Below are 26,729 nucleotides of genomic sequence, written 5' to 3'. Positions count from 1 at the left end.
GGGAAAAGGTGGATCAAGATATTAATGCAAGGCTGAGGATATAGATATAGCTCAGTTGGTAGAGTGCTTGCCTCACATGCACAAGGCCCTGGGTTCAATCCCCAGAACGGCAAAAAAAGAAAAAGATATTAATGTGAAAAAAATTCACAAAAAATTATTAAAAGGACAGCCACAGAATACTAATTCTTAAGGATATTAGTATGCATTATAAACATTATTTAAAATTCTCTGTAATCAAATTATGTAAGTATACAAAAACTGGTTTTAATAAAAAAAATATTCATTTCATACAAGCTTCTGAAGTTCAAAGTGCTAATGTACACTGTGATTTTTCCATACAGAAAGCAAATAGTTTCCCAACTTCACAAATCAGTTGCTCAGAAAAATTTATTCCAATAAAACCCTTCAAATAAAATAGTAAAATGGAGGGGCTGGGGTTGTAGCTCAGTGGTTGAGTGCTTGCCTCACATGTATGTGTAAACACTGGGTTCAATCCTCAGCACCATATAAAAAATAAATAAATAAAACAAAGATATTGTGTCCATCTACAACAACAACAACAAAAAACCTTTAAAATTTTTTTTGAAAAAATAGTAAATTGGAGATTAAATATTAGTACATGTCAGTTAACAGTCTACTTAGGCAATTTCTAATATTAAAATTAACCTTTTCTAAAAAGTTATCTGGCATTTCTTATAATAGGATTTAAATTCTGTGAACATGCATAATTAATGCCCCAAAATATTTACTGACTGAAATTATTTCAAAAATTAGCCACCCTTTTCTCCTTTGTCACAAACTACTTCCACAGACTTTAGGGTTATAGTCCTTCTTACAAGTCAATAAACAAAGCTGACAGCTGGTTACCTGATCAGCATAACACATGATCTCAGAAACTGAAGTATCCAGTGAAGATTTTAATGAATCTTTTCTCTTTAAAACCTCTTCATTTGTCAGGCATGGTGGTGCATGCCTGTAATTCTAGCAACTCGGAGGTTGAGGCAGGAGGATCATAACTTCAAAGCCAGCCTAAGCAACTTACAAGGCCCTGAGCAAGACTGTCTCAAAAAAATTTTTAGAAGGGCTGGGGATGTGGCTCAGTGAGCTCACACACGCTCACACACACACACAAATCTCTTCATTAAAAAAAGGACAATCTTGGGCTGGGATTGTGGCTCAGCAGTAGAGCTCTCGCCTAGCATGGGCGGGGCCCGGGTTCAATCCTCAGCACCACATAAAAATAAAGGCATTGTGTTGTGTCCATCTACACCTAAAAAAATAAATATTTTTTAAAAATTAAAAATAAAAAAATTAAAATAAAATAAAAATTAAAAAGGACAATCTACTTTATTAATAAAGACACAATTCAAAAAGCCTAAAATAGAAGACAATTTCTATATCTATTTTTACCTAGAATTATCACTCACTACAATTCTGCAAAAATTATTTCTGTAGTCACACATGGAGGTGCACGCCTGTAATTCCAGCAACTCAAGACTCAAAGATCACCCTCAACAATTTGTGAGACCCTGTCTCAAAATTGAAAAAGTATTTTAAAAGGGATGTAAATGTAGTGCAAGGGTAGAGTACCCTTGAGTTCAATCCCCAGTAATGCCAAAAGAAAAAAGAAATTTAATTGAATAGTGTTTCTACCAGGAGAGAAAAATAACTTTTTTTTTTTTTTTTTTACAAATAAACATTTTAAATACACAAGTAGAATACATAGTCTAATTTAATTACTATTATACCAAAAAGTTAAAGACCCTGAACTGACCCACATCTAAATTTAAAGATTTGTGTACTTTATTCATTCATTCATTCGCTTTTGCAGTGCTGGGGATCAAATTCAGGGCCTCATGCATTCTAGGCAAGCATTCTACTGCTGAGCTACAACCCCTGCCCAAGATCAGTTTGCATTATCAGCTGGAAGATATTAAAACAGATGCTACAGAAATATAAACTTCTTTTTAATAATCAATGAAACAAGGAATCAAAAACATGACATTAAAATTATAAAATCCGGGGCTGGGGTTGTGGCTCAGTGGTAGAGCACTTGCCTCAAATATCACGAGGCACTGGGTTTGATTCTCAGCATCGCTTATAAATTAAAAAAATCCAGGGCTGGAGTCGTGGCTTAGTTGGTAAAGCACTTGCCTAGTATGTGTGAGGCACTGGGTTTAAAAAATAAAAATAAAGTCCACTGTTGACTAAAAAAAAATTAAAAATAAATATAAAAAATAAATAAAAGTTCATTAACAACTTAAATAAATAAATAAATAAATAAATATTTTAACAAAATTATAAAATCCTAGTGCTTATTTTGACCTGGGAGAACATCTTCAACTTGTTTCTTTATAGAATAAAAACCGAAGTCTACAAGAATTAAGGATCTGATGAAATCCAAACAGCTGCTGGCAGTTATGATAATAAACCTTTTTATAACTCTACTATAGAGACTTGTTTTACCCAATGCATTAACTTTTTAAGTTTAATAGATTTTTGCTAGTCACTGAAGGAATTCTTTAAGTAATTCATTTGGTGCCTTCTAAAGCAAGTCAAGTAAAAAATTTGTAACATAAAAGATTCTACATTAGGCTTTGTTTTACATAGCTCTTCTACAACCCCACTTCAAATTACTTCTTTTTACTAGTTGTGTAAGTTGGAGACAAGAGTGTGAGTTTTGAGAAAGTGATTTGGCTCTATCTGGTAGAAAATGACCTTTCAGAGACTGGGGCTATAGCTCAGTGCAAAGCACTTGCCTAGCATGTGCAAGGCACTGAGTTCAATCCTTATAAAAGTGAATAACCTTTCAATAACTTATTCTATAAAATGCCTGATAAAATCTTTCACTCATGTAATAAAGTATCTCAAAACATTTAACTACTTATCTGCCTTAAGAAATGTCATGATTTTTCATTCTCCAAATCAAAGTCCATTTGGTTATTTGTATGTTTTCTTCTTTCCTATGCACACAGGGGATACACATCCAACAAACTAAAAACAAAAATGTAAAAAGCTATATGAGCTAGGCAGAGTGGTGCATGCCTATAATCCCAGCAGCCTGGGAGGCTGAGGCAGGAGGATCAGCCTCAGTAACTTAGACTCTTTGTCTCAAAAATAAAAATAACTGGGGATGTAACTCAGCAGTAAAGCAATCCTGGGTCTAACCCCCAATATTAAAAACAAAAGCCTGTAAGAATTACTACTGAATTGATGAGCTATCCAGAGTACATGCTGAAATTAGAGTCAATCATACATTTTCTTATCAAAGTTTTCTCATTACATCTGTATTCAAAACAATTCTATAAAGTAGTAAAATACCAATTAAAATAGCCACCTACCCTGAATGCTCTATTCTTCTCTTCTTTTTGCTGTTTCTCTACTTCAACATGACGGGCTAGACGAGCCAGAGTTAATGCAACTTTATCCTTCTGATGGTCAACATAGTCTTTATGTTTAAAATTATCCTATGATGGAAAAAAATTTTTTTCATTCCTTTTAATACAAAATTAGCATTTGGTAACATCTCCATTTGTCAAACAGCTATTATGCTAAAGAATCATTTACTTCTTTTATTATTTCTAAGAATCTATCTTGGTATATTTTACGTGATATGTTGTAAGTCAGCCAAGTATAATTGATACACTAAAAAAGGAGAAAAAATGAAATATGAAATGCTCAATTAAAATCATAGGGAACATGAGAAGACAAAATAAGGGGGGAAAGCACAATAAAAAACAGTAAGAAATATATCAACAATCATTTTAAATGTCAATGGTCTAAATATACCAATTAATAGATTGTCAGAAAAGATTTTAAAAAATCCAAATGTATGTGGTCCTTAACAAACCCTCTTTAAATTACAAAAAAATACAAAGTAAAAGCAAAGAAATGAAAAAGATATTTGCTAACACAAATTAAAAGAAATTGGGACAATAGTTCAGCTATGGAACCAACCTAGATGCCTGGATAAAGAAAATGTGGTATATATACACAATGGAATATTACTCAGCCATAAAGAAGAATGCAGTTATGGCATCTGCCCATAAATGGATGGAACTGGAGACTATCATGCTAAGTGAAATAAGCCAACCCCCAAAAGCCAAAGGCCTAATGTTCTGATAGGCAGATGCTTTTGGATACACAATAAGGGATAGAGGCAGAACAGGGGACACCACGAGGACACACAGAAGTTCAATGGATTAGACAAAGGGAAATAAAGGGAAGTGGATGTAGGGGGATGGGAATAAGAAAGAGAGTAGAATGAATCAGACATAAGTTTCCTATGATCATATATAAATACAGGACCAGTGTAACTGCACATCATGTACAACCACAAGAATGGGAAGTTATACTCCATGTATGTATAATATGTCAAAATATACTCTGTCATGATTATCTAAAAAGAAAAAAAAGTTAAAATAAAGTTTTGTTCCCAACCCCCCAATATTGGTGATGGAACATATACACCCCATCCTCCATAGTTTTTCTTTTAACATTACAAATGAGAGCCATTAATTACTGTGTGAATTTGAATCTTGTTACAATTCTGAAGTGATTTTAGTTGCTTGTCACTCTTCCAGGTATACAGTCGTAAAATCTGTGAATAACCTTAATTTTACATTCTTTACAGATTTTTTTTAACCACAGATCTGCAGTTTCTTTCTTCTTCCAAATGCCCATAGTAGTATAATAAATTGTTGTGATATTAGTTGGGGGGTGGGGGAAGAAAAGAAAGTGGGAGTAGCTACATCAATTCTAGACAGCACATTTTAAAGCAAGCAAAGTTATCAGGGATGTCAAAGGATAATACAGGAATACTATAAACACTTCTATACCCACAAATTCAATAATCTAGAGAAAATGGATCAATTTCTTGAAAGACATAATCTGTAAAAATTCACAAAGAAAAAAAAACAATATCAAAAAGCCTATAACTATTAAATTAAAAAAATAAATAACTTCTCAAAATAGAAAGCACTAGGGCTGGGGTTGTAGCTCAGTGATAGGGCACTTGCCTGGCACACTGGGTTTGATCCTCAGCACCACATAAAAATAAATAAATAAAATAAAATTATTATATCCAACTACAATGAAAATATAATTTTAAAAAATAACCCTAGGATCAGATGAATTCACTGCTAAATTCTACCAAACATTTAAGAAAAAAATATTATACCAAATCTCTACAATTCTACCAGTAGACAGGAGAAGGATTACTTCCTAATTTAAAAAGCCAGTATTGCCCTAATATAAAACCAGACACAGGCACTATAACAAAACTATAAAAGGGGCTGGGATTGTGGCTCAGTGGTACAGCACTTGCCTAGCATGTGTGAGGTGCTGGATTCAATCCTCAGCACCACATAAAAATAAATAAATAAAATAAAGGTAGTGAAAAAAAAACTACAAAGAAATATTGCTCATGAACACAGTAGATCTAAAAATTCTCAACATAATTTTAGCAAACAAAACTCAATAATGTATACAAAGAATAACATATCATAATTAAGTAGGATTTATCCCAGGTATGCAAAGGCTGGTGAACCATTTTTAAAAAATTAGTAGAATCCATCATATCCATAGGCTAAACAAGGAAAATCACATGATTGTATAAGCAGAAAAAGCATTTGACAAAATTCAATGCCCTTACGTGATTAAAATAATAAAAATAAAAACTTCTAAGCAAACTAGGAATACATAGGAATTTCTTCAACTTGATAATCAGAAAAAAATTACAACTAACTTCACACTTTGTAGTGAGAAACTCAAGTTCTCATACAAAGATAGGGAATAAGGCAAGGATGTTCCCTCTCACTACTCCTTTTCAACAGTATACTGGAAATCCAAGCCACTGAAATGAGAAGGAAATGAAAGGCATTTTGATTGGAGCTGAAGAAACAAAACTCCTTGTTTTAGATAACTTAATTGAAAAAATTGAAAATGACAGAAAAAAGACTCCTGGAATTAATAAGTGATTAGCATGGTTGCAGGATACTAATTTATAAAAGTGGATCACTTTCCTATAAAGCAGCAATGAGCAGGTAGAATTTAAAATTAAAATATATTGCCATTTACATTAATAATCCCCTAAACAAGCCAGGCATGCTAGCACACGCCTATAATCCCAGTGACTCAGGAGGCTGAGGCAGGAGGATTTCAAGTTTCAGGCCAGCCTCACAATTTAGTAAGACCTGTCTCAAAAAATAAAAAGGAGTAGGGATAAAGCTGAGTGATAAAGCGTCCTTGGGTTTAATCCTCAATACAAAACAAATAAACAAACAAACATGGGGAGAGGGTAAGAAATCCATGTTTATAGATAGGAAGACTAGATATTGTCGAGATGTCAGTTTTTCCCAACTTAATCTCTCTACATAGACACATATACAGAGACATTTATATTTATATTTATGTGTAAAGGGGGTGGTGGGTGTGGGTGTGTACGCAATCCCAATCAAAATCACAGCAGGTCATTTTCTGTTTTTTGACAAACTCACTCAGAGACAGGTAAAAGACCCACAACAACCAATGCAATACTGAAAAACAAAGTTGGAGGTCTAAAACTACTTGACTTTAAAGTTACTGAAAGCTACAGAAATAAAACTATGTGATACTAGAAAAAGAATAAACAAATAGATCAATGACACAGAAAAAGACCCATGTAAATATAATAAACTGATCTATGACTAAAGAGCAAACACAAGATAATGGAGAACAGATAATCTTTTCAAATGGTATTGAAAAACCAGACATTTGCATGCAAAAAAAAAAAAAATTAGACCCTGATCTTATACTATTCACAAAATAATGAACACAAAATAAACTACAGAACTAACATAAAACACAGAATTATAAAACTCCCAGAAGACAACACAGGAGAAAATCCAGATGACCTTGGCTGTAACAATGACTTTTTAGATATAACACCAAAGGCATGATAAAATAGACTTTAAAATTAAAAAGTTGTCTGCATAAAACATTATCAAGAGAATGAAAACACACAACAGAGAAAAAAACAGATATAAGATAAAAAACTGTAATTCACTATATACACAGAACTCCTTATAAAAATCAACAATAGGAAAACGAATAGCCCAATTAAAACATGGGCAAAAGACCTAAAGAAACATTTCAGTAAAGATGATACATAGATAGCAAATTAAGCACGTAAAAAGATGTTCAACATCATGTCATTGGTAAAGTACAAACTAAAACAATGATATACCATATACTCTTATTAGACTGACCCAAATCCAAAACACTGACAATACCAAACGTTGACAAGGATGCAGAGTAACAGAGACTCTTTAGACATTTCTAGTGGAAATTCAAAATTATACAGGTGCTTCAAAGAACAGCTGGACAGTTTCTTACTATATTAAATATGCCCTTACCAGTCATTAGTCTCCTTGATATTTACCTAATGAAATTAAAATTTAAGTCCATAGAAAAACCAGCACACGGTTGTTTAAAACACCTTTCTTTTTAACAGCCCAAACTTATAAAACAACTAGGATATTCATCAGTAGGTGAATGGATAAATAAACTTTGGAACATCCAGATAATAAGAAGTAAGCTATCACCTTGAAAAGATATGGAGGAACCTTAAGAGCATATTATTTAAGCAAAAAAAAAGCTAATCTGAAGCTACATATCATATGATCAGAATATTATATAATATTCTGGAAAATATAAAACTATGTTAACAGTTAAAATATCAGTGGTTACCATGAGTTAGAGGGGAGGGAGGGATAAATGGGCAGAGCACAGGTTTTTAGGGCAGTGAAATTATTCTCTATAATACTATTAGGGTAGTTACATGTCATTACACATATGTCAAAACCCAGAAAATGTATAACACTAAGAATGAACCCTAATATAACCTTTAGACTCTGGATGATAATAATGCATTAATATAGATTCATTTGCTGTAACAAATATTATTAGGATATGGATTGTAGGGGTGGTTGTGAATGGGCAAAGGGGCAGGACCTATATGGGAACCATATCTACATTCCATTCAACTGTGCTATAAATCTAAAACTGTTCTTAAAGGGACAAAAAAAAAAAAGCTATTTTAGGGCTGGGAGTACAGTTGTACAGCATTTACTTCACAAGTAACAAGGTCGTGGGTTAGATCCCTAGCATCATGCAGAAATCGGGGTTGGAAACAAAGAATAAAAGGAAAAAGTTCATTTTAAAAAAGAAATGATCTTATCTGACTTTCTACAAGATTGGGTGACTCATATTCTTTAGGCAAACCAGTCACATACATATAACCCAATTTTAATTTAAAGTCAAACACTAAGTGTTATTTCTGCAAACAGAGGGAAATTATATTGAAGTGTGCATATTTAAAAAACAGCCAAATTGCTAGGTGTGGTGGCACATGCCAATAATCCCAGCTATTTAGGAGGCTGATTAAGGAGGATCCCAAGTTCAAGATCAGCCCAGGCAAATTAGACCCTATTCCAAAATAAAAATTAAAAGGGCTGGGGATGTAGCTCAGTGGTAGTAAGGCAGGACCCACCACCCAATATTAAATCCTAGGCTAAACCTTGTTTTTTTTTTCTGTTGTGGCTGTCTAACAGGAAGGTCCAACTCAGGCTTGGATGCCCATACATTCTGTTGTTCCTCTAGGTTTCCATGACTACCCTAACATTATTCAACCCCAATGAGTTGTTATGAACTCAAGCAATTCTTTTGTTTTAAGGAAAAACTACAGAACAAACTCAGGTTAACATATATATTAAGGGCTGGGGATGTGGCTCAAGCAGTAGCGCGCCCGCCTGGCATGCGTGCGGCCAGGGTTCAATCCTCAGCACCACATACAAACAAAGATGTTGTGTCCGCCGAAAATTAGAAAAAAAATAAATATTAAAATTCTCTCTCTCTCTCTCTCTCTCTAAAAAAAAACATATATTAAATCATCTCATTATGGGAATATGAAATTAAAATTATATACTTTCAGTTGAATCAGAGAAAGAGAACTCTCCAAAGAAAGGTTAGTTTTTCATCAAAACACTACAAAAATATCTAGAGCCAACAACAGTATCCCACTTTGGGAGCTTTCCTTGCTTGCTTCTATTAAATCTGCTACTGAATTCTCACCCTTGTAGTCTGCATACTTCATTCTTCAAGTGCACGAGACAAGAACCCTAAGGTACCCACACGACCCTGTGTTATAGTAGAAGGCACCTGGGTTCAATTCCAAAAAAAAAAAGGCCTAATTGGTCTTTTCAGCATGATGCTACACTTTGGAGTAAGGAATGTTTACAAGACCACTTTAGGTAATGTGAATATTCTGTGGACAGGAAGGCAATCATGTTTTGGATAAATTAAGGTAATCCTAATCCAGGAAAACCTATCCTCGAATTGATGGCCCCACTGTCATTTAACTTTTTCCTAGGCCACAACAAAAATATTCTGAATTACTTTTTGAATTGTAATTATTCAGAAAAACTTCACATAATGTTTACTCTTCTTAAATTTTACATTAAAGCATTTAATAGTTCTAATTCAGAAATATAGTAAATACATATTAATGAGCAAATTTTAATAATCTTCTAATCACAAAATATAAGTATATTCTGAAAGCTTTATTACCTTCAAATTACACTCATATGCCATCAAAACAAATTTATAATGCTAGGAATGTTAAGAAGTTTAGCCTTTAAGCAACATTTAAACCTTCATTTATTTATTTTTTTTATTTTTTTTTTTTAATTTATTTTTTAGTTGTAGTTGGACACAATCTTTATTTAATTTTTTTTTTGTGTGTGTGGTGCTGAAGATCGAACCCAGGGCCTCGCCCATGCGAGGCGAGCGCTCTACCACTGAGCCACAACCCCAGCCCCTAAACCTTCATTTAGATCTCTCCAACTTTACTCTAAAATTAATCTATAGTCCTAAACCATTACCTTTATTTGAAAAAATTAGTTATGTAAAATATGTAAGTGTGTAAAATTATGGGGTACAGTGTGATCATTCAATATATTTATACTATGTATGATGATTACATCGTGGTAATTAGCATTTCCACCTTAAATATTTATCATGACCATTACACCTTGAAAGTAAAACTGTTAGAATTGTTACTAAATTGTTTACTACCATTATTTAACTATCCATAGCCTACATTACCTTTTATTTAACAGTATGGTTCTATCTCAATAAAAAGACCATTTCTTTCTGATCAGTTCTGATCATCCAATTATCATTTACAAGTTGTAAGAGCTGAAAAGACCCATATCCCTGAGTCTGAAAACAGAAGACATCTTAGAACTGAGTGTGGTCTCCTTTTCCTTTTCCCCATGGAGAAAGTTTCTACTTTCTTCTTGAAAAGAAAACAACCAAAAAAGAAATTCTGACTACCTACATTGAAAAATCTGGGAAAAAAGGAATGGTAACTAGAGAGAACAAGCATTTCAACTTTGAAATCTTTGCCAATATTAAAGTTAGCACTCTAAAACTGAGAAAAGGAATTTTCTCTTTAACTGGGGGACATAGTATATATGAAGCAGATTATAAAAGTCATATGATATTTTTCCATCACACTTCTGGGTTGGGTGAGGGTCAAACTGTTGATTGGGGCTAGAAGTGTGGATCAGTGGAAGAGTGCTTTCCTAGCATGCTTGAGGTCCTGACTGAATCCCCTGCATAGAGGATGGATGGAGGTTGCTAGATAAGTCAGGCATGAGTAAAAATTTATATATGAATACTATCCCTTTCTCCAGAAAGACAAGTTCCTCTGCTAATGATACTGAGGAGTGATCTCTAGATGTCAATGAATTATACTCTTCTATCATTCTGGGAAAAGATATTGGCATTGAAAAAAGCAGAGAGATCACTGCTATAAAAATGTTAGAGAATTTACCCATAAGTCACAGAAACCCCTATTTTGCACAGCTGTAAAGCAGGTAATTTAAAGAATTAAACCTACAGAAACAAATTTCAAATGATCAGAATGTAAGGGAAAGAAAACTTAACATGATTTTGTTACCAAATCAACTGCAAAACCAAAGGTTTGGTATTGTCAGGAATATGGGCAAAATGCAAATTAATTTCAGGGTAGATGAAAATACCTTAAATGCTTCCTACAAAACTAAAATAAAGGGGGTTACTCAATTCTTAGGATTGGGAATTCCTACCATTCCATTAGTGCCAATATGCTAAATTGTAATTTTAACATGAAAACATAAAATTCCAGGACTGGTCTTCTTAAGCTTGATTTGTCATCTGCCCCAAAGTCTATTGATGGAATTATCACTTAGGTTCTTGGAGCTTTTCTAAGAAAAGTCTGGCAATCACATAGGTACTTCCTAAGCTAGACCTAAACTGACTGTGAATCCATAGTGACCATAACAGGATTTATGTTTCATTTAGATTACTGGCAGCTACAGAAGCTCCAGGATCATCCTTTTTGAATTACCTCATTAAGTCACTCAGGACTAATTTCTCTGTAGGATAGACAGTAATACTAAAGAATCCACATTACAGTAAATGATAAGCCATCAATTCATTCAGTTATTTCTTGAGAGAAGCATAGGAAAGTCTTAGGAAAAATATTGGGAATAATGTCTCTAAAATTTGTCTATATTTTAGATCACTCTGTACCAGTTTTCCTCCATACTCAGATCTGCACAGAATTAAAGAAGATGTAAAAGTCAGGAGTTTAGTCAGTATGAAATTCTAATATTGTCAAGTATATTTCTTTACATTTTTATTTAAAACTTGAGGTAAAACATGTACAAAGCAATTTGGGGTGTGTCCTAGAAATGACATTCAAATTTAGGATACTGGTTAAAACTGTGTATACATGTTCATGAAATCTAAGCAATTACAAGTCAAAGTAAAGAAGAAAGAATATTTTTTGTTCTAAAGAACAATGTTTATGTTTTATTATAGCTTGAAGAATTACAGCAAAAAAATTGGAGTCTGGAAATAGGGTGTAACTTGGGCAAGAAAGAGGGCTTTCTTATGACATCTACTGATAAATTTCATTTAACAAATTAAAAAAAAATTGTCCCTGGAGGTATAATGACTAGGTTACATTTTTTCCAACCCTAACAGAAACACATTAAAAATAAAAGGCAGGCACAGTGCTGCATGCCTATAATCCCAGCTACTCAAAAGGATGAGGTGGAAAAATCTTCAGCCCACAAGTTGGGAAACCAGCCTAGGCAACACAGCAATACCTCTCTCAAAAAAATATTTTCACAGGTTTGAAGACAAACACCATTATCACTTTAAAGCAAAAAATGTTTAGTAAAAATGTCTGTTTTGGTTTTTGGTACAGGGGATTATACTCCAGGAGTACTTAAATACTGAGCCACATCACCAATGATTTTTTATTTTGAGATAGGGTCTCCCTAAACTGCTGAGGCTGGCCTCGAACTTGCAATCCTCCTACCTCAGCCTCCCAAGTTTACTAGGATTGTAGGCATGTGCCACCACACCTGGCTCATAAGTAGTTTTTTTTTTTACCTCGGGGTCAAACCCAGGGATTTGTGAATGTAAGGCAGATGCTTTGCCACTGAGCTACATCCCAGGCTCTCAGTATGTTGCCCACACTGGTTTCATACTTCTGGGCTCAAGAAACCCTCTCTTCAGCTTCCCAAGCAACTCAGATCTACAAGCACTTGCCACTGCACCCAGCTCACATGATTTTTTCAAAAAACCCAAAGCGCATTAACTAACATTGTACACAGTAAAACATTAAAAATATACATAATTAGCCAGGTGAGGTGGCACATGCCTGTAATCCCAGTAGCTAGGGAGGCTGAGGCAGGATGATCAAGAGTTCAAAAGAGTTCAAAGCCACCTCATCAACCTAGGAAGGTCCCAACCAACTCAGTGAGACCCTGCCTCTAAATAAAATATAAAAAGAACTGGGGTTGTGGCTCAGTGGTTAAGCGCTCCTGGGTTCAATCCCCAGTAGCAAAAAAAAAAAAGCATAATTAAATTGAAAGTTGAAATCTGAAAATATTAACTTACTTAACTTAGACCTGACCTTTCTCAACTGATGTCTGAATGTAAATATAGGAAACAATATTCTTAGCTGTTCTAATCACAAAGGTAAGTTCTAAGTTTTAATGAGTGTATTTAAAAGAAAGCTAATTACATTCCAAAAGAAATTTTTACTGGAAGCTAAAAATTTCTCACTAGTCTTAGATTAATATATACATAAGTAACTTCACAGGTGAACTTTCTTTTAAAATTAATCTACATATGCTTTCTTCTTGAACTGCGCACTATCAATTCTGAAATGGATTAGGGTGCAGAATCAACTCTCCTTTAGTAGTTAAGAAAGCCCCTGATATTTGGGGCTGGGGTTGTGGCTCAGCGGAAGAGCACTCGCCTAGCATGTACAAGGCCCTGGGCTTAATCGCTTAATCCTCAGCACCACATAAAAATAAAATAAAGATATTGTGTCCAACTACAACTAAAAAATATATTAAAAGAAAGAAAGAAAGGCCTTGGTGTTGAATGCTGAGAAAACTGGATCTACATTGTTTTATTAAAAACTATTCAAGGTCCCATATTTTCTCAAATATTAAATACAGGCAAGATCTTTCACATTACTCATTATACAACTGCTCACCCAAAAGTTGAATCCCTAAGTCACTTTTTTCAGTTATTTTAGAAATATTTGCCAAGATCAGCTCAAAGGAAATACATAATAAGAGTGATTCTGGGGGCTGGGGATGTGGCTCAAGTGGTAGCGCGCTCGCCTGGCATGCGTGCGGCCCAGGTTTGATCCTCAGCACCACATACAAACAAAGATGCTGTGTCCGCTGAAAAAACTAAAAAATAAATATTAAAAACTCTCTCTCAAAAAAAATTTTTTTTAAAAAGAGTGATTCTGCTTTTGCAAAGCGATTTCTATAAAAAACAATACTGAAATCATTTTGTAACTTGTAGCACTGTATTAGTGGTGGCTTTTTAAGTGAACAGACGGTATATTTTTATTTATTTTTATTTTTTAAAAAATGCCAGGCAAGCACGCTACCGCTTGAGCCACATCCCCAGCCCTGGTATATTTTTAAATCATTAATATTCTCCTCTAAAAGCATTTTAGTTCTTAATGAAAATGATTACATTTTACATTTCTTACAAAATTTCCTTTTTAAAATACCTTTATTTTATTTTTATGTGGTGCTGAGGATCAAACCCAGGGCCACAACCCCAGCCCACAAAATTACCTTTTTGTGTGTGTATGTGTGTGGTAGGACTGAAGCCAGGGACTCATGCATGCTAGGCAAGTGCTCTACCACTAACCTATATTCCTAGCCTTTTTTCAATTTTGAGACAAGATCTCACCTAGTTGCCCACCCTGGTCTCAAAACTGTCAATCCTCTACCCTCTGCCTCTTCAGTGGCTCAATTTACAGGCATGCACTACCACAACCAGCCTTTCATAATTATTTTAATAGAAGTATGAATATATCCACAGGATCTTCCTGAAAAATAGAATAATTCTACTCCACCTACTACACAGGTGACAGAACATAGGAAGAATGTACTTCGCAAAACTATTACCCAAAGAAGTGACCACAACAAACCAAGTTTCCTATCTGACTTACCAAAGGCAATTTTGGAACTCTGAAAAAGCCAGTAGCAAGGAAAGAAGAAATCTGTAATTGGCACGGGATTGAGTGAAAGGAATATCAGCTAGCAGTAACTAGGCAGAGAATGACTATTTCCTCCCTCAACTTTATCTTCTTTGTAAGGAAAACTGAATTCAAAGGAAATCCAAAATAGCAACCAACTGCAAAAAATGTAAGGAATTTGCTTTACAAATCATCCTGTCATCCACATGACCAGGTACTTCTTTTGAAAAGAATTCCTAAAATAAATGCATTACAAATTTCAAAGCCTATTTATTAATTGCCCATTCTAAAGCTTCAGTCCCTTGTTTGGTGTGAAATTTGCACTCCCAAACACTGTGTTTACTCTTGTAACCAACATAACCCCGAATAATGATGTGAAGGTCAACAGTTTTTCACAAGAATTTTATATCCAGACAAAAAATTTTATATACAGACAAAACAAGAGATAAACACAGCAAAGCAGTACAATATTTATTTACCATATCCAGCAGCAAAGTTTTTGAACCAAGACACTCTCTTTTTACAAAGCAATCTCCTTTCCCCACCCTTTACTATTTATTGTTTACAAATACAAAGTACATAGAACATCTGTTTTATGTGAACAGAGTGAAAAACATACATACAGATATACCCCAATCTGTAAAGTACTTTATTCAGTTAAGAAAGCTTAACTGAATACCACCAAACCTGTTAAACAAGATTCCTATATTCTGATAATCAAACTGCCAATCTTTCTGTAAAAATCCTAAGAAAATGACTTTGATCCTCCATCAATATCAACAACAAAAAAGAATACAACTTTGGAACTTAAGAGAATTTCTTAATATCTCTCAGTATGACACTGTGACAAAGAGGATTTACTTTTTAACCCTGAGTGCCACTGCACTGCACTGCCTCCTGCACAAGGAGGGTAAAAAGGAAAAAAAACAAAAACAATATAGGGAAGAAAACATGAAAGGGGCAACAATAGCAAGGAAAGAAAGGAGAAAAAGCAAACAGTTGACAAAATGTGTTTGGGAGCTGCTGGAGAGAACCACTGGCATAAGGTTCACAGTTGCTACAACTCAACTCCAGGAAAATGTCAATGCAGTATCCTTCTTATAACTATCTTCATTTTTTCCAAGTTCACCCAGAAATTATCCATATATCAACACAGAGAGAAACTGGCCACATTTGGCTATACTGAGGGAGATGCTGCCAGCTGACTGAAGTGTTTAACTGTATTCACAAGGTATGCCATATTCCACTTATGCAGAGTTATCCTGTCCATCTTCAAAGTTACACTCTACCAATGTCTTAATTTTCTCTCATTATTTAAGCTGCCCCAGGGGCAGAAGTACACTGTTAAGAGTTCTCCTTAGGTTCAGTTCAGGAAAAAAACGAATAAGCTGTTCTGTGGCTGTGAATGACTATGATACAAACCAATTCCTAGACAAACTACTTCTATAACCTTACAAGTACAAACAGTATCCTTGCAGGAACCAATACATTCACATGGATAATTTATCCTTTCTCCTCAGCTTAATCTCCTTCATTTCTATCCTCCTAAAGGCTATTTCTTATAATTCTGAAACCAGACACACCTCATGATGTTTTCCATCTTCGCATATAATAATCCCTCTATCTTAATGCCTGGCTTCTGCTTCTCCACTGGATCAACTAACTCTTTACTAACCATCCCCCAAAACTCAGCTCAAGCATTATTAAGAAAGAAAAGCTTCCCTGACTCCTCTATCTGACCCTTTCTTTTGTTCATACTCCACCACAGGTTTTCCTCTAAATAAAGCAGTTTCCACTACCTCTTATTATTTGCTTCTCTTAAGAGAATATACTGTCTTACTAACCCTCAGTATTCCCAGACCTTCCATATATAGGTAGGTGCTGAAAAAGGAGTCTGACAAATGAAAAGATGACTGTTTCCAACATAACTACAAAATAACATCCATCAAAAATCATATATGCATACCTATGCACACAAGCTCTTCATTCTCCATTCTCCTTTATTATTCTTATTGTTTAACACAAGCATTTCTTAGCTTCTACTTCAGAAAAGAGACTTAGTCCATTATTAGGCTTGTAATATAGCCTTAAAATGTAAACATGAGGAACATGATCATATAGCATAAAATGAACAATCACATGCTATTAAATATGTTTATAAATGTATATAATTATCCATATCCAATATCATCCCTCAGTTATAAGAAATCTAAGGATGTAGAGAAGAATAGCACAATGACTTATAAAAGAAAATCTGTATTAAGATTAAATGTTTTCAAAGTACTTCCAGGTATCACCTCATTTGAGAGTAGAAAAACGAAGGCATAAGAAGTGACTTGTTACTACTGAGACCAAGGCCTTAGGTACTCAAACACCACATGATTTGCACCATTCCATCTTCTTTCCATTAAGCCAATATCCTCAAGATGTCAGTAAAGAAATTTTCAGTATATATCTGAAACAAAATGAGTGCAGCAAACAAAAAACACAGACCAAAGTAAAAAAAACAGGAATTATGATTCAAATGGTAAAGTCTAAAAATGAATGAAATACAAATAAGCAATAAGTAAAACAGAAGTCAGAGAACAGGGTTCCTGACTAAAGACATCAAGTTATGAGGAGTGGGAGTATACCAATAAACACAAAGTTCAAGGAAGAAAAAAGTTAGCATTTATCAAAGAGGTAAAACTTGTCTAGGGCCTTGAAAAACACATAGAGGCAGCCTAGCACAGTGCTTAAGGGACACTCTGGAAGAAGTGTACATTAAAGCTCAGTTACAACACTCGAGACAGTTGCTCAATGACTGCAAAATAAGGATGAATTTCTATCTCAAGAATGTTTAGAACATATAGGTGCTACTAAAGTAGATTTTTTTCTTCTACTTCCTTCTCAGGTAGGAAGATGATGATTGGACACAAGGCTATCAAGGTGGTTCCATGACGTTTCAGAATACATGGGAGTTGTTATAAGCCATTACAGAAATGTCAACACAGGCAATTCCATGCTAAGAATATAAAATAGACTAACATATTAACTATATTCTTACCCAATACAGAAAGGAATGGGTTGCACACTTATTAGCAAGAACTTACTTAATGCAATTAAAACATTTTTTTAAAAAAGGAATTGAAAACTTCAAACTGTGTTTAATGAGCTGGGATGTTTTTATTTCATTATCCACATCATTACTGCCTAAATAATTAAAAGACAAAGGAACCACAACATGATTGTTATGTAACACATAACTACATTATAAATCAAACTAGGGAACCATCACAGATAAAAGTGGGAGTTAAAAAGAGGTCTATTTATAGCCCTTAAAACTGAACACTATAATGGAGCCATTCTTCTGGGTAATGAAAGAAAAAAGAAAGCATATGATAGCTTATGGGGAAAAAATAGCATGTGGAAATTAGTCTCATAAAAAGACTAGTAAGAGACCTATTACATAGCAACACCTGAAGCCTTTAAGGTCAAAGTAGAATTTTTAAAATTATCACTAAATACAAAACAGTTCCTTTCACTTTTACCAAGGAATATACTCAAAGAATATTAGAAAACAAGACCACTTGAGAGATAGTCAAAGTTCCAAAAGAAACTTAAGAACTCTGAACTCTTCATAAGTCATCTGAAAATCTATCCAATAAGCCACTTGAAAGTTACCTCAGTGAAAACAGTAAAACCCTCGAGACCTAGAGAAAACCAGAGAACTGTAATATACAATATATCAAGAATCCATGGCAATGCACTTCAAATTTTTCAAATAAATTTGACCATAAGTAATACATTTGTGTGAATATGTAGAAATGAGAAAACACTGCCTGCCATTAAAAAAGAACGCACTAAAAATTGATGAAAATAACCAAAAAACACTTTGAGACTGAACTGGTTATATGTTTGTTTTTGTTTTGTTTTTTTAAAAAAAGCATTATGGAAAATTAGAAAATCTCTTACAATAAAGCCTAAGACATCGTATTTAGGTATACAAATACAAAGCCACATCAAAATCTGGCTACTGTACACTGGTAGAATTAAAAAATATAATCTACATCAAAGAGATTAAGAAGAGATCGGACATCCTTTTAAAGAGAAGTATAGTATAAAGATGAAGAAAAGATCAATACAAAGAATAAAATAAGTAATATGCTAACATTATAAGGACATGACTGGACTATGACCACACCTGGATATATCTCACAGGAAGCAAACATAATTTCCAGTAATAAGATATCTCAATGTTATCAAGCATTACTATAAAAAAGCTTTCATTACAATACAGTAAAGCAAATAAAAAGACAAAGTACAAAAACATTATCTCACTAATAAGAAAAAAAGATTTAATAAAACAATGTTATCATCATCCATACAGGAAGGGACATATTTTAATGGTTTACATAGCTTGCTGTAATTGGAAAAAAATAACTGCAAGATTTGCATTCAGTATAGTAATCGTCATCAGTTTACTGATAACTTCCATCTGTATATTTTCTTAACTAAAAAAGAACTGGTTGGTTTGTGTATGTACTAAACACCATATAGAATAGATTTGGCCAAATAAATGACATGCATATGTGACAACCCATTATTGGACTAGCTACTAACATTAAGTACATAAAAGTAAATTTCAAAAGATAATGGAACACAAAACAGTGCAAAAACTGGGGCAAAATATGCCTTGCATTTAAAAAAAAAAGTTTTCAGTTATTGCAATCTTCTAAAAATATCTAATCTGTAATTTCAAACCTTCATCAGAATCCCAATTAATTATATCTTCAAGAATAATAAACTTGTCATTTAACCCTATAATCATCCATATCAGTACCCAACTTTACATTTAGAAGGGATTCTGAAGTTTGTCTTTTTCAACCTCACTGTTTACAATACCTGAGAGGTTATCCTGGATGTGTCAGGCCCTTTAAAGACATTATCAATCAGGTCACTTAGGTACACTTCAGTAAATTATTAGTGTTGTCCAATACAAATTATTAATGTAGTCCTAATATAGAGTACTCTACAGTATCCAAGTAGCCTGAAAGAGTTTATGTTTCCCTCAAAAAGACATTTTGAGGGCTAAGTAAATAAATGAATTATACTGATAAAGAAGCTGCCACTCCATTTAAAAAAAAATTTAAATATAATGTAATTACACTGATAAGGAAGCTGTCATACATCTAAAATATATATATATATATGTATGTATGTATATATGTTGTGTGTGTGTAAAGTGTTGGCAAATTTACTGCTTTTTAAAAAATATCCTTGCTTTTTCTAACCAAGTGAACATTCACTTATCACATATAAGCTGTGTTACCATGGCTAACAAGGTTAGATAGGAGACAAATGATTCAATCAGAAAATCCAGAACACAAAGAGAGAAAACAAAGCTGCCTTAATGCCTAGAAAACTGGGCAAATCACTAAAAACTAAAAAATAACTTCTGTGACGTTAATTAAATAAGGGGGAGGGAAGTATACTCCACAACCTTCTGAAATTAATCAACAGTGCTAAGAGAAAACAACCAGTCAGAAGGAGAGTACATTTAGATAGTGCAATTTTACAGATAATAAACCAAAAAATTAAATCACCATACAAAATTCACATAAATATCACCAGCAATATATGAAAGACTTCAAAATTTAACTTTTAAACATAAATGTGAAATTTAAAAAGGCACTTCATATAACAATTAATGGAAATAGTATTTCTCTATACATAGTAACTATAAGAAATCATATTGTCTCCATATACATTTTATGTCTAGTCAAGAATAACATTTTGAAGAAAAAGGATCATTAGACACATCCATTTTGAGAATACTAAATCATTAAACTTGCAACTATTTCAAGGCCTCCTGAAAAAAAACTAGAGGCATTTCAAATTAGATGTTAAGCTAATAGAGAATTCTGTCCCAGGCTCTGCACACGGCAGGCACAATATGAATACTACCTAATTATGAACTCTATATTCTATTGGGGTTGTCTTCCTGACAAAGTACCCACTTTTAGTTTTATAACACCATCATCATTCAAGTATGCCAGAGATTTTTTAAAAAGAATTTTTTAAAAAAGATAAATGGGCTAAGGACACTGGGATATTGTTTCTTCTACAGTCAAGAAACAAATCTAGAACTAAAAGCTATGCCCATCCTCCTGCATTCTGTCCTCATCCCCATTCAACTGTCTGATACCTTCATTAAGTTTCCTATTTAGTCACCCATTTGATGATTCCCAATACCTTTTCACTTTCAAAATATTCAATTCTCTGGAAACACTTGAGCTTATCAATTGAAGTGGTTAAGTAATGTTATTTTCACTTTATTATTGAGCAACATAAATATCACAAAAGGAACATAATAGCGATGTTGTCTATGTGTTTTAAAAATATTTAAGAAAGGAAGAGCTGTACAACAACGTGAATATAGTTAACTTAAAAAATGGTTAAGGTGCTAGGTTATATATATTTGTGTGTGTATATATACATATTTTTCTCCTTAATCACTATTTAAAAGGGGAAGAAAAAGTAGAAGCATGTAAAATTGAAAAGCCAAAGCAGTTTCACAGAATCGCATCTGCAAGTATCATTTATTTTGGTTTAGTTTTTGGAAAGTATGGGTATCTCAAAAATCATCAAGTTTGTGACATACCATCTAATTCAGGGAAAAAGGGAAAAGTAGGAACAGAACAGTGTGAAGTAGGCTTAAACAGTCAGGAACACTTTGTGCAGCCACATAAAATCTTTTAAGGTCTCTCTCTCCAATGACATCCCAGTGGTTAGTTCTTTCACCAAAGAAAACTACAATGTCAGTGTCAAGGACACAAGACTTCTTCACTGGTACAACACACTCTATATAGCTACAAAAATCTGTGTCTGATTTCTTGGCCCTTATTTCTTTTCAGTAATCAATGTTCTTCTAGAGTTCAATTTGACAGACAGTTTCAAACTGAGCATTAGCATGGATTTAAAGAAGTGGATGTAAACTTTGAAAAATACAGAAAAGGTAAATATTGATTCTAGATACAACTTGGCTAAATTTGCTAAATCTGTATCAAGACTAGTTTAGGTTTAATCTACAAAAGGGACAAACAGGACCAATACAGTATCCTAAAATTATCTGACAAATTAACTTCTTCCTAGTAGGGAAATTTATGCCTTTAACCTCTATGACACAAACACTAAGAGGAAGAAAGGCAGATAAAACAAGAGTGCTAAATATGATTATGATGAGGAAGAAGAATGAACTTCCAATAATAAACTATTAAAAAGTGGGACATCACAAAATGCCAATCACTACTGTGCAGGATCTATGGCATGAAGAAACAGAAACCACATAAACTCGTAAAATAGTGCTAAATTCCATTAACAGTATCCAAAACACCTTGGTCAAGCAGATAAAAAACACATATGTTTAACAAACCAAGAAATTACAGATTGTAGTTTGTACCCCCAACCCCTGGAAATTTTTTTTTTTTTTTTTTTTTTGGCTTCCAAGCAAATTAACACTAGGTGGTAATGTATTCAGACCCCTCAAACTTATATTTACTCCATTCCCAAAGTCACTCTGTGAAGACAAAAGATCTAAAGGCTGGTATACGATACAGCCATTGCCTTGAGATTGAAGAGAAGATACTGTGGAACATATAATTGAGGTATCTGCTGTCAGTTCCAGTAGAGTGGAAAATTATTATTGGGAGCAAAAACACAAGTCATCTCTTATAGTGAGTCTAGACTAGGTGACTAATAAACCAAGACACATCTCTGTCTCAATTTCAGTCTTTCAAGAAATCATTAGCAGATATTATCATTTAAATATCCAAAAACGGAGCTATGCAGCTTGTTCTCTTCAAGATAGTGACACTTTAAACCTTGAGGATTTCTCAACAAAATCTAGATTGATGGTATCTCTCTTCATTTTGATAAGGGGACCAGATTGTCAGGCATGTTTAGAATTTTTACTCTTAAGAGAGTTCAGACTTGCATGCCTTGATTATGAAAATAATAAATATCCTTTATTTCCAGGGCACTGATGTGCATGTCTTTACTGCATTTAATGTGTGACACATTATCAAATTCAAAGGAATTAACTTTTTAGAACACAGGTTTAAGAAGGTCATCCTTAGTGAAAGGCCCAGATTACAGTAAGACCTCTATGACTGAGTCTCACAGCTTGTTGACATAAGAGCTTGATAGGTCAAAGACTACTAGGATTGATGACAACAAAGAACTGTCTCACATGTAGCTTTATGAATGAATGGTGATGGTATGATGGCCATCAGTGTCGATGAAAAGTTACTGTGAAAATTTCTACAGTGATATTACAAGTAGGAAAGTCTCTTCCCAGCTGGTATCCATAGTGTACCTGTGACATCTAGCCATTCCAACTGGAAGCAAACAGGATTCAGCAAAATTTTATTTGAATTCCAGTTGGCACATAGCTTGGTGGCCAGTTCTGAAGTCTCATAGAGCTTGATAGGAGTATAAACTCTTGGTGAGGTGATAATCTTGACCCAGAGACTGTAACAAATTTGACATTTCATGAAGATCTACCAAGCTGAAGCCTGAACAAGGAAGCACAGATGACCTAAAAATGAAGGATTTACCTCTGGTCTTAGTAAACAGAGATCTAATAGTAAGTAGATTGTTTCCATATCCAAAATCTGCTAGTTCTCACCAACAAGATTTTCCTGAGGAACAAATCTATACATTTTCTTTTACTCACAAGAGGATTCAGATTCCTGAGTGCCCTCCTCTGGACATATTTTGGACCAGAAATAATGGATAAACCTTGTCCAACCCTCTTTACAGGAAAGTCTCCACTGCTAACTTGGCCAATAAAATCAGTCTTTATCATATACTCATTCCAAAAGTCAAAAATTCAAACATTAGCTGTCATCATTCCAGACACGAATTCAGTTTTGCAATGACCTCCTACCTGTAGATCCCGTTTTGAGTTGGGGGTGGGGCAAGTGAGATAGTTAGAATCTTGGATGAGTATTCTGCTGAACATGAACAGGTTATTAATTCTTGTACCCATGGCGTTCTGGAGATTCTCCCTTTTTTCTGTATCTATAGGGGTGGTTTCGAGGTTTGTACCAATCTCCTTTGGAGTATCCTCTATTGTGATAATGTGCTTTCTGATCATGACTATAAAAGTATCGATGCTGGTTGTAGTATTTACTGTGATCCCTATAGTCATTTTCTTTAATACTGTTTTCTTCTGCAACAACAGCATTCACATCTTGTCCAAAAAGGGAAGTACCATCAAAGGGTAAGTGTGAGATCTTTTCCTGGGTTTTCTTAGTGAGAGATGTAAGTCGGAGCCAGGCTTGCCTCCTGTAATCAATTGCCATGGCCATAACTCTAACTACAGAATCCATTATGTCCCTAGTAGTACAAAGTTGCCAAAGACCTGCGTCCATACCATCAGATATTATACACCTTGCTTTTCCACGATCAAACTCGGGATCATGAACCAGATCCTCCATGTCTTCCCAGAGTTTACGCTGATACTGAGTCATATAGGCCATGTAGCTAGCAGCTCGAGCTGCAATGGAGGCAGCATGGTAGAACCTACAACCCATGATCTCCATTTCTTTTGAGGTAGAATCTAGAGGAGATGTTGTATTTCCTCTTTTGCTGTGCTCCAGTGCTTCTACAATGGGGCCCTCAGCTGGTGGATTTGGTTGGAAAGGAGAGGTATCCTTGGCCACAGGATACACCCTGTGTCCCATGAAGGAAGAAGGATGGCAATCAGCAGGGTCCTTAAAAACTTCAGTGGTGGCAATTCTCAAAAGAGGATGCAAGGGAGGAACCAAGCGTTTTTTAGAGGTCACACAATCAGGTTTCCCTTCACAGGATTCTGCTTCAGATTGTAAGGTTACCCTCTTTATAACACCTCTTTGTTCCATTCTCTTCAGAAGACCTGTGAAACTGGATTGGGTGGGGTCAGTTGGCTGCCCTTTGTCATCTGCTGATGGGGATTTGCAATCAGTTTCTTCTTCAACTGTGGATAAATTTTCTTCCTTAGAGGTGGAGATGTCCCAAGGAACTGAGGAATTCTCACTTGGCCTAGAATGATGAAATCTAAAACAGCTCCGGGACTGCAGATCACGTATCACTCTGGACATCTCAGCTACTTGTGTCTGGAGATAGAGGATGGCATCCTGTCCATGTTGTGAAGCTGAAGAAGATTCTAAAGGTAAATCTTCTTTGTCCTCAGAAGAGGCCAAAGACTCTTGGGAGACCAGAGGTGGAGATGAAGGCAGAGTCTGATAATTTTGTGATGATTTAAGTGCCTCTGTCTCAGAGATCTTAATATCTGAATGATTTTGATCATTTTTCTGTTTCTCCAATGGGTTCTCAACAGCAGAAGGTTGAGAAACTGTCCTTTGTGGACTGTTGGCACAACTCCCAGAGGAGGAGCTGCTGTCTCCAATGGGAAGAAGAACATTGCAGCTAGAGCACATTTCTGGGCGATGATTCTCAGAGGATGGCACCTTAGATTCAGGCATTCTCTGGGTTATCCACATGAACAAAAAACCAAGGAAGAAAAAAAATATGCTTTTAATATGTTAACTTTCAAGTGCAGAGATGCATGTCCAGTAAGTAGAATCAATTTTTAAATTATTATAAATAAAAATGAAAGACATATCCACTACAGGTCAGTAAAGAGGTAACAGAAGTCAAATCCACAAGCTTCACTACCCCAAGCCCCAATATGAACTTTGGGCATTAATATGGAGCTCTGGCTATTAAAAAGCAGAAGGTAAACATATGCTAAATTCAAAGTGGTGCTACCCTGGCTTGTTGCTTGGTCCTGTGTTGATAGAATGATGAGACCAGGTAACAACAATTAATAAAAGAAAAACCCCACTGAACATATATAAGTCAGTAAGTGTGAGCTAATGATGGCAGAGAAAACTTGAGGAATGTCTCACCAAGAAGAAAAAAGTTGTTCTAAAACTCCCTTATTAGTCATTTTTAAGCCCCTTTAAAAATTTTTGGTCATTCACTTTCCATGAATTTTCAAAACTTTCCAGTTGTATGTTCCTACTTCATGGTTTCTAGTTTGAAGGAGCTTACATAGTTGTTACCTTATTTCTTCCTCACAACAACCCTGTGAGGTAGGTACTATTTTCATCTAATTAAAAAACAAACACAACTGAGGCTAAAAGGTTTCTTAATTGATACAAACTCACAGAATTAGTAAGGAGTAAAGCTGGCTCTCAAACTCAGGTATTTTGATTCCAAGTCCAAGTCTCAACCCCCTTTATCACAGAGCAAGAAGCTTTCTGGCCACTATGAGCAAGTGTTAGGAGTTCTCTAATCCATCAAGAAACAGCCCATTAATAAAATTTTGGGCTAAGGCAAAGTCAAATCAAAGGCAAGACTATGACAAAGGAATTCAATTAATTTAATTTTCAGAGTAAGAAAGTACTGATTTAATGATCAAACCCACAACTAGCAAGTCAGTTAGGATGAATAATTTCAAATACATGGGGGAAAGAGGAGGTTAAAAGGGATGTAGACTAAAGTTATACACGAACTATAAACCCCTTCCCACATTATTTCCTAAAGGATCTTCGGATATCCTTTCTTATGAGATAAAACAAGTTTTCTGTGGCCACAGTTTTGGAAGAAAGGGATCCAGTTCTACAGGGCACCAGAGGAAAGCACAGAAAAAAGGCAAGAGGAGCCACAAAACCACAGCTGTTATTATATTTTCCTTTTATTATATATCATTTCTAGGGCTTAGAACTTCCTAGAACCATTTTAACTTTTCACATCCTCAGTGAGATAACGGAACAAAATTGGAGTAGGAGATGTTCTTAACAAAAGACTTCTAGACTACCTATTAAGGCCCATTTTAACAGAAATGGGCCATTCTCTAAGGCACAATAGTTCCTAAACACAGCCATCACTGATTTTAAAAAATGCAAATCAAATGTAATATACTTACATCACTATGAGAGGTGCTAGGTTCTTCATCATCACTGCTGACCAGATCAATGTATTCAAGAACAGGTCTTAATGGTCCTTCCTATAAAAGAATTGAGTAAATTTACCAGTCATGAACAGTTACTTAAACCAAAATAGCATTTTAAACAATGACTTTTTTATT

At 34.6% G+C, this 26,729-nt stretch overlaps 1 protein-coding gene across 19 annotated transcripts in view; it reads right to left on the bottom strand.

The window, feature by feature from the left end:
- Znf451 (zinc finger protein 451) overlaps nucleotides 1-26,729 on the bottom strand; it is a 93,108-nt gene that overhangs the window by 59,064 nt on the left and 7,315 nt on the right. For 15 of the 19 annotated variants that reach the window (XR_007348532.1, XR_007348536.1, XR_007348533.1 and 12 more), the window contains exons 3-4: nucleotides 26,568-26,648; nucleotides 3,342-3,467 (exon numbers count right to left, since the gene is read on the bottom strand). Coding sequence is in view for 10 of the 19 variants with exons in the window: in XM_048805577.1 (XP_048661534.1) it covers nucleotides 3,342-3,467; nucleotides 26,568-26,648 (207 nt within the window). In the remaining 9 variants the exon portion in view is untranslated. Of the gene's footprint in view, nucleotides 1-3,340; nucleotides 3,474-15,057; nucleotides 25,123-26,567; nucleotides 26,649-26,729 lie in introns of those variants that run through there. The other 4 variants (XR_007348538.1, XM_048805579.1, XM_015487884.2 and 1 more) reach the window with 4 other exon arrangements.

The sequence above is a fragment of the Marmota marmota genome, unplaced genomic scaffold, assembly GCF_001458135.2.
Source record: "Marmota marmota marmota unplaced genomic scaffold, marMar, whole genome shotgun sequence".
NCBI classification, from domain to species: Eukaryota; Metazoa; Chordata; class Mammalia; order Rodentia; family Sciuridae; genus Marmota; species Marmota marmota.
This window is presented reverse-complemented; position numbering and strand designations above follow the sequence as displayed.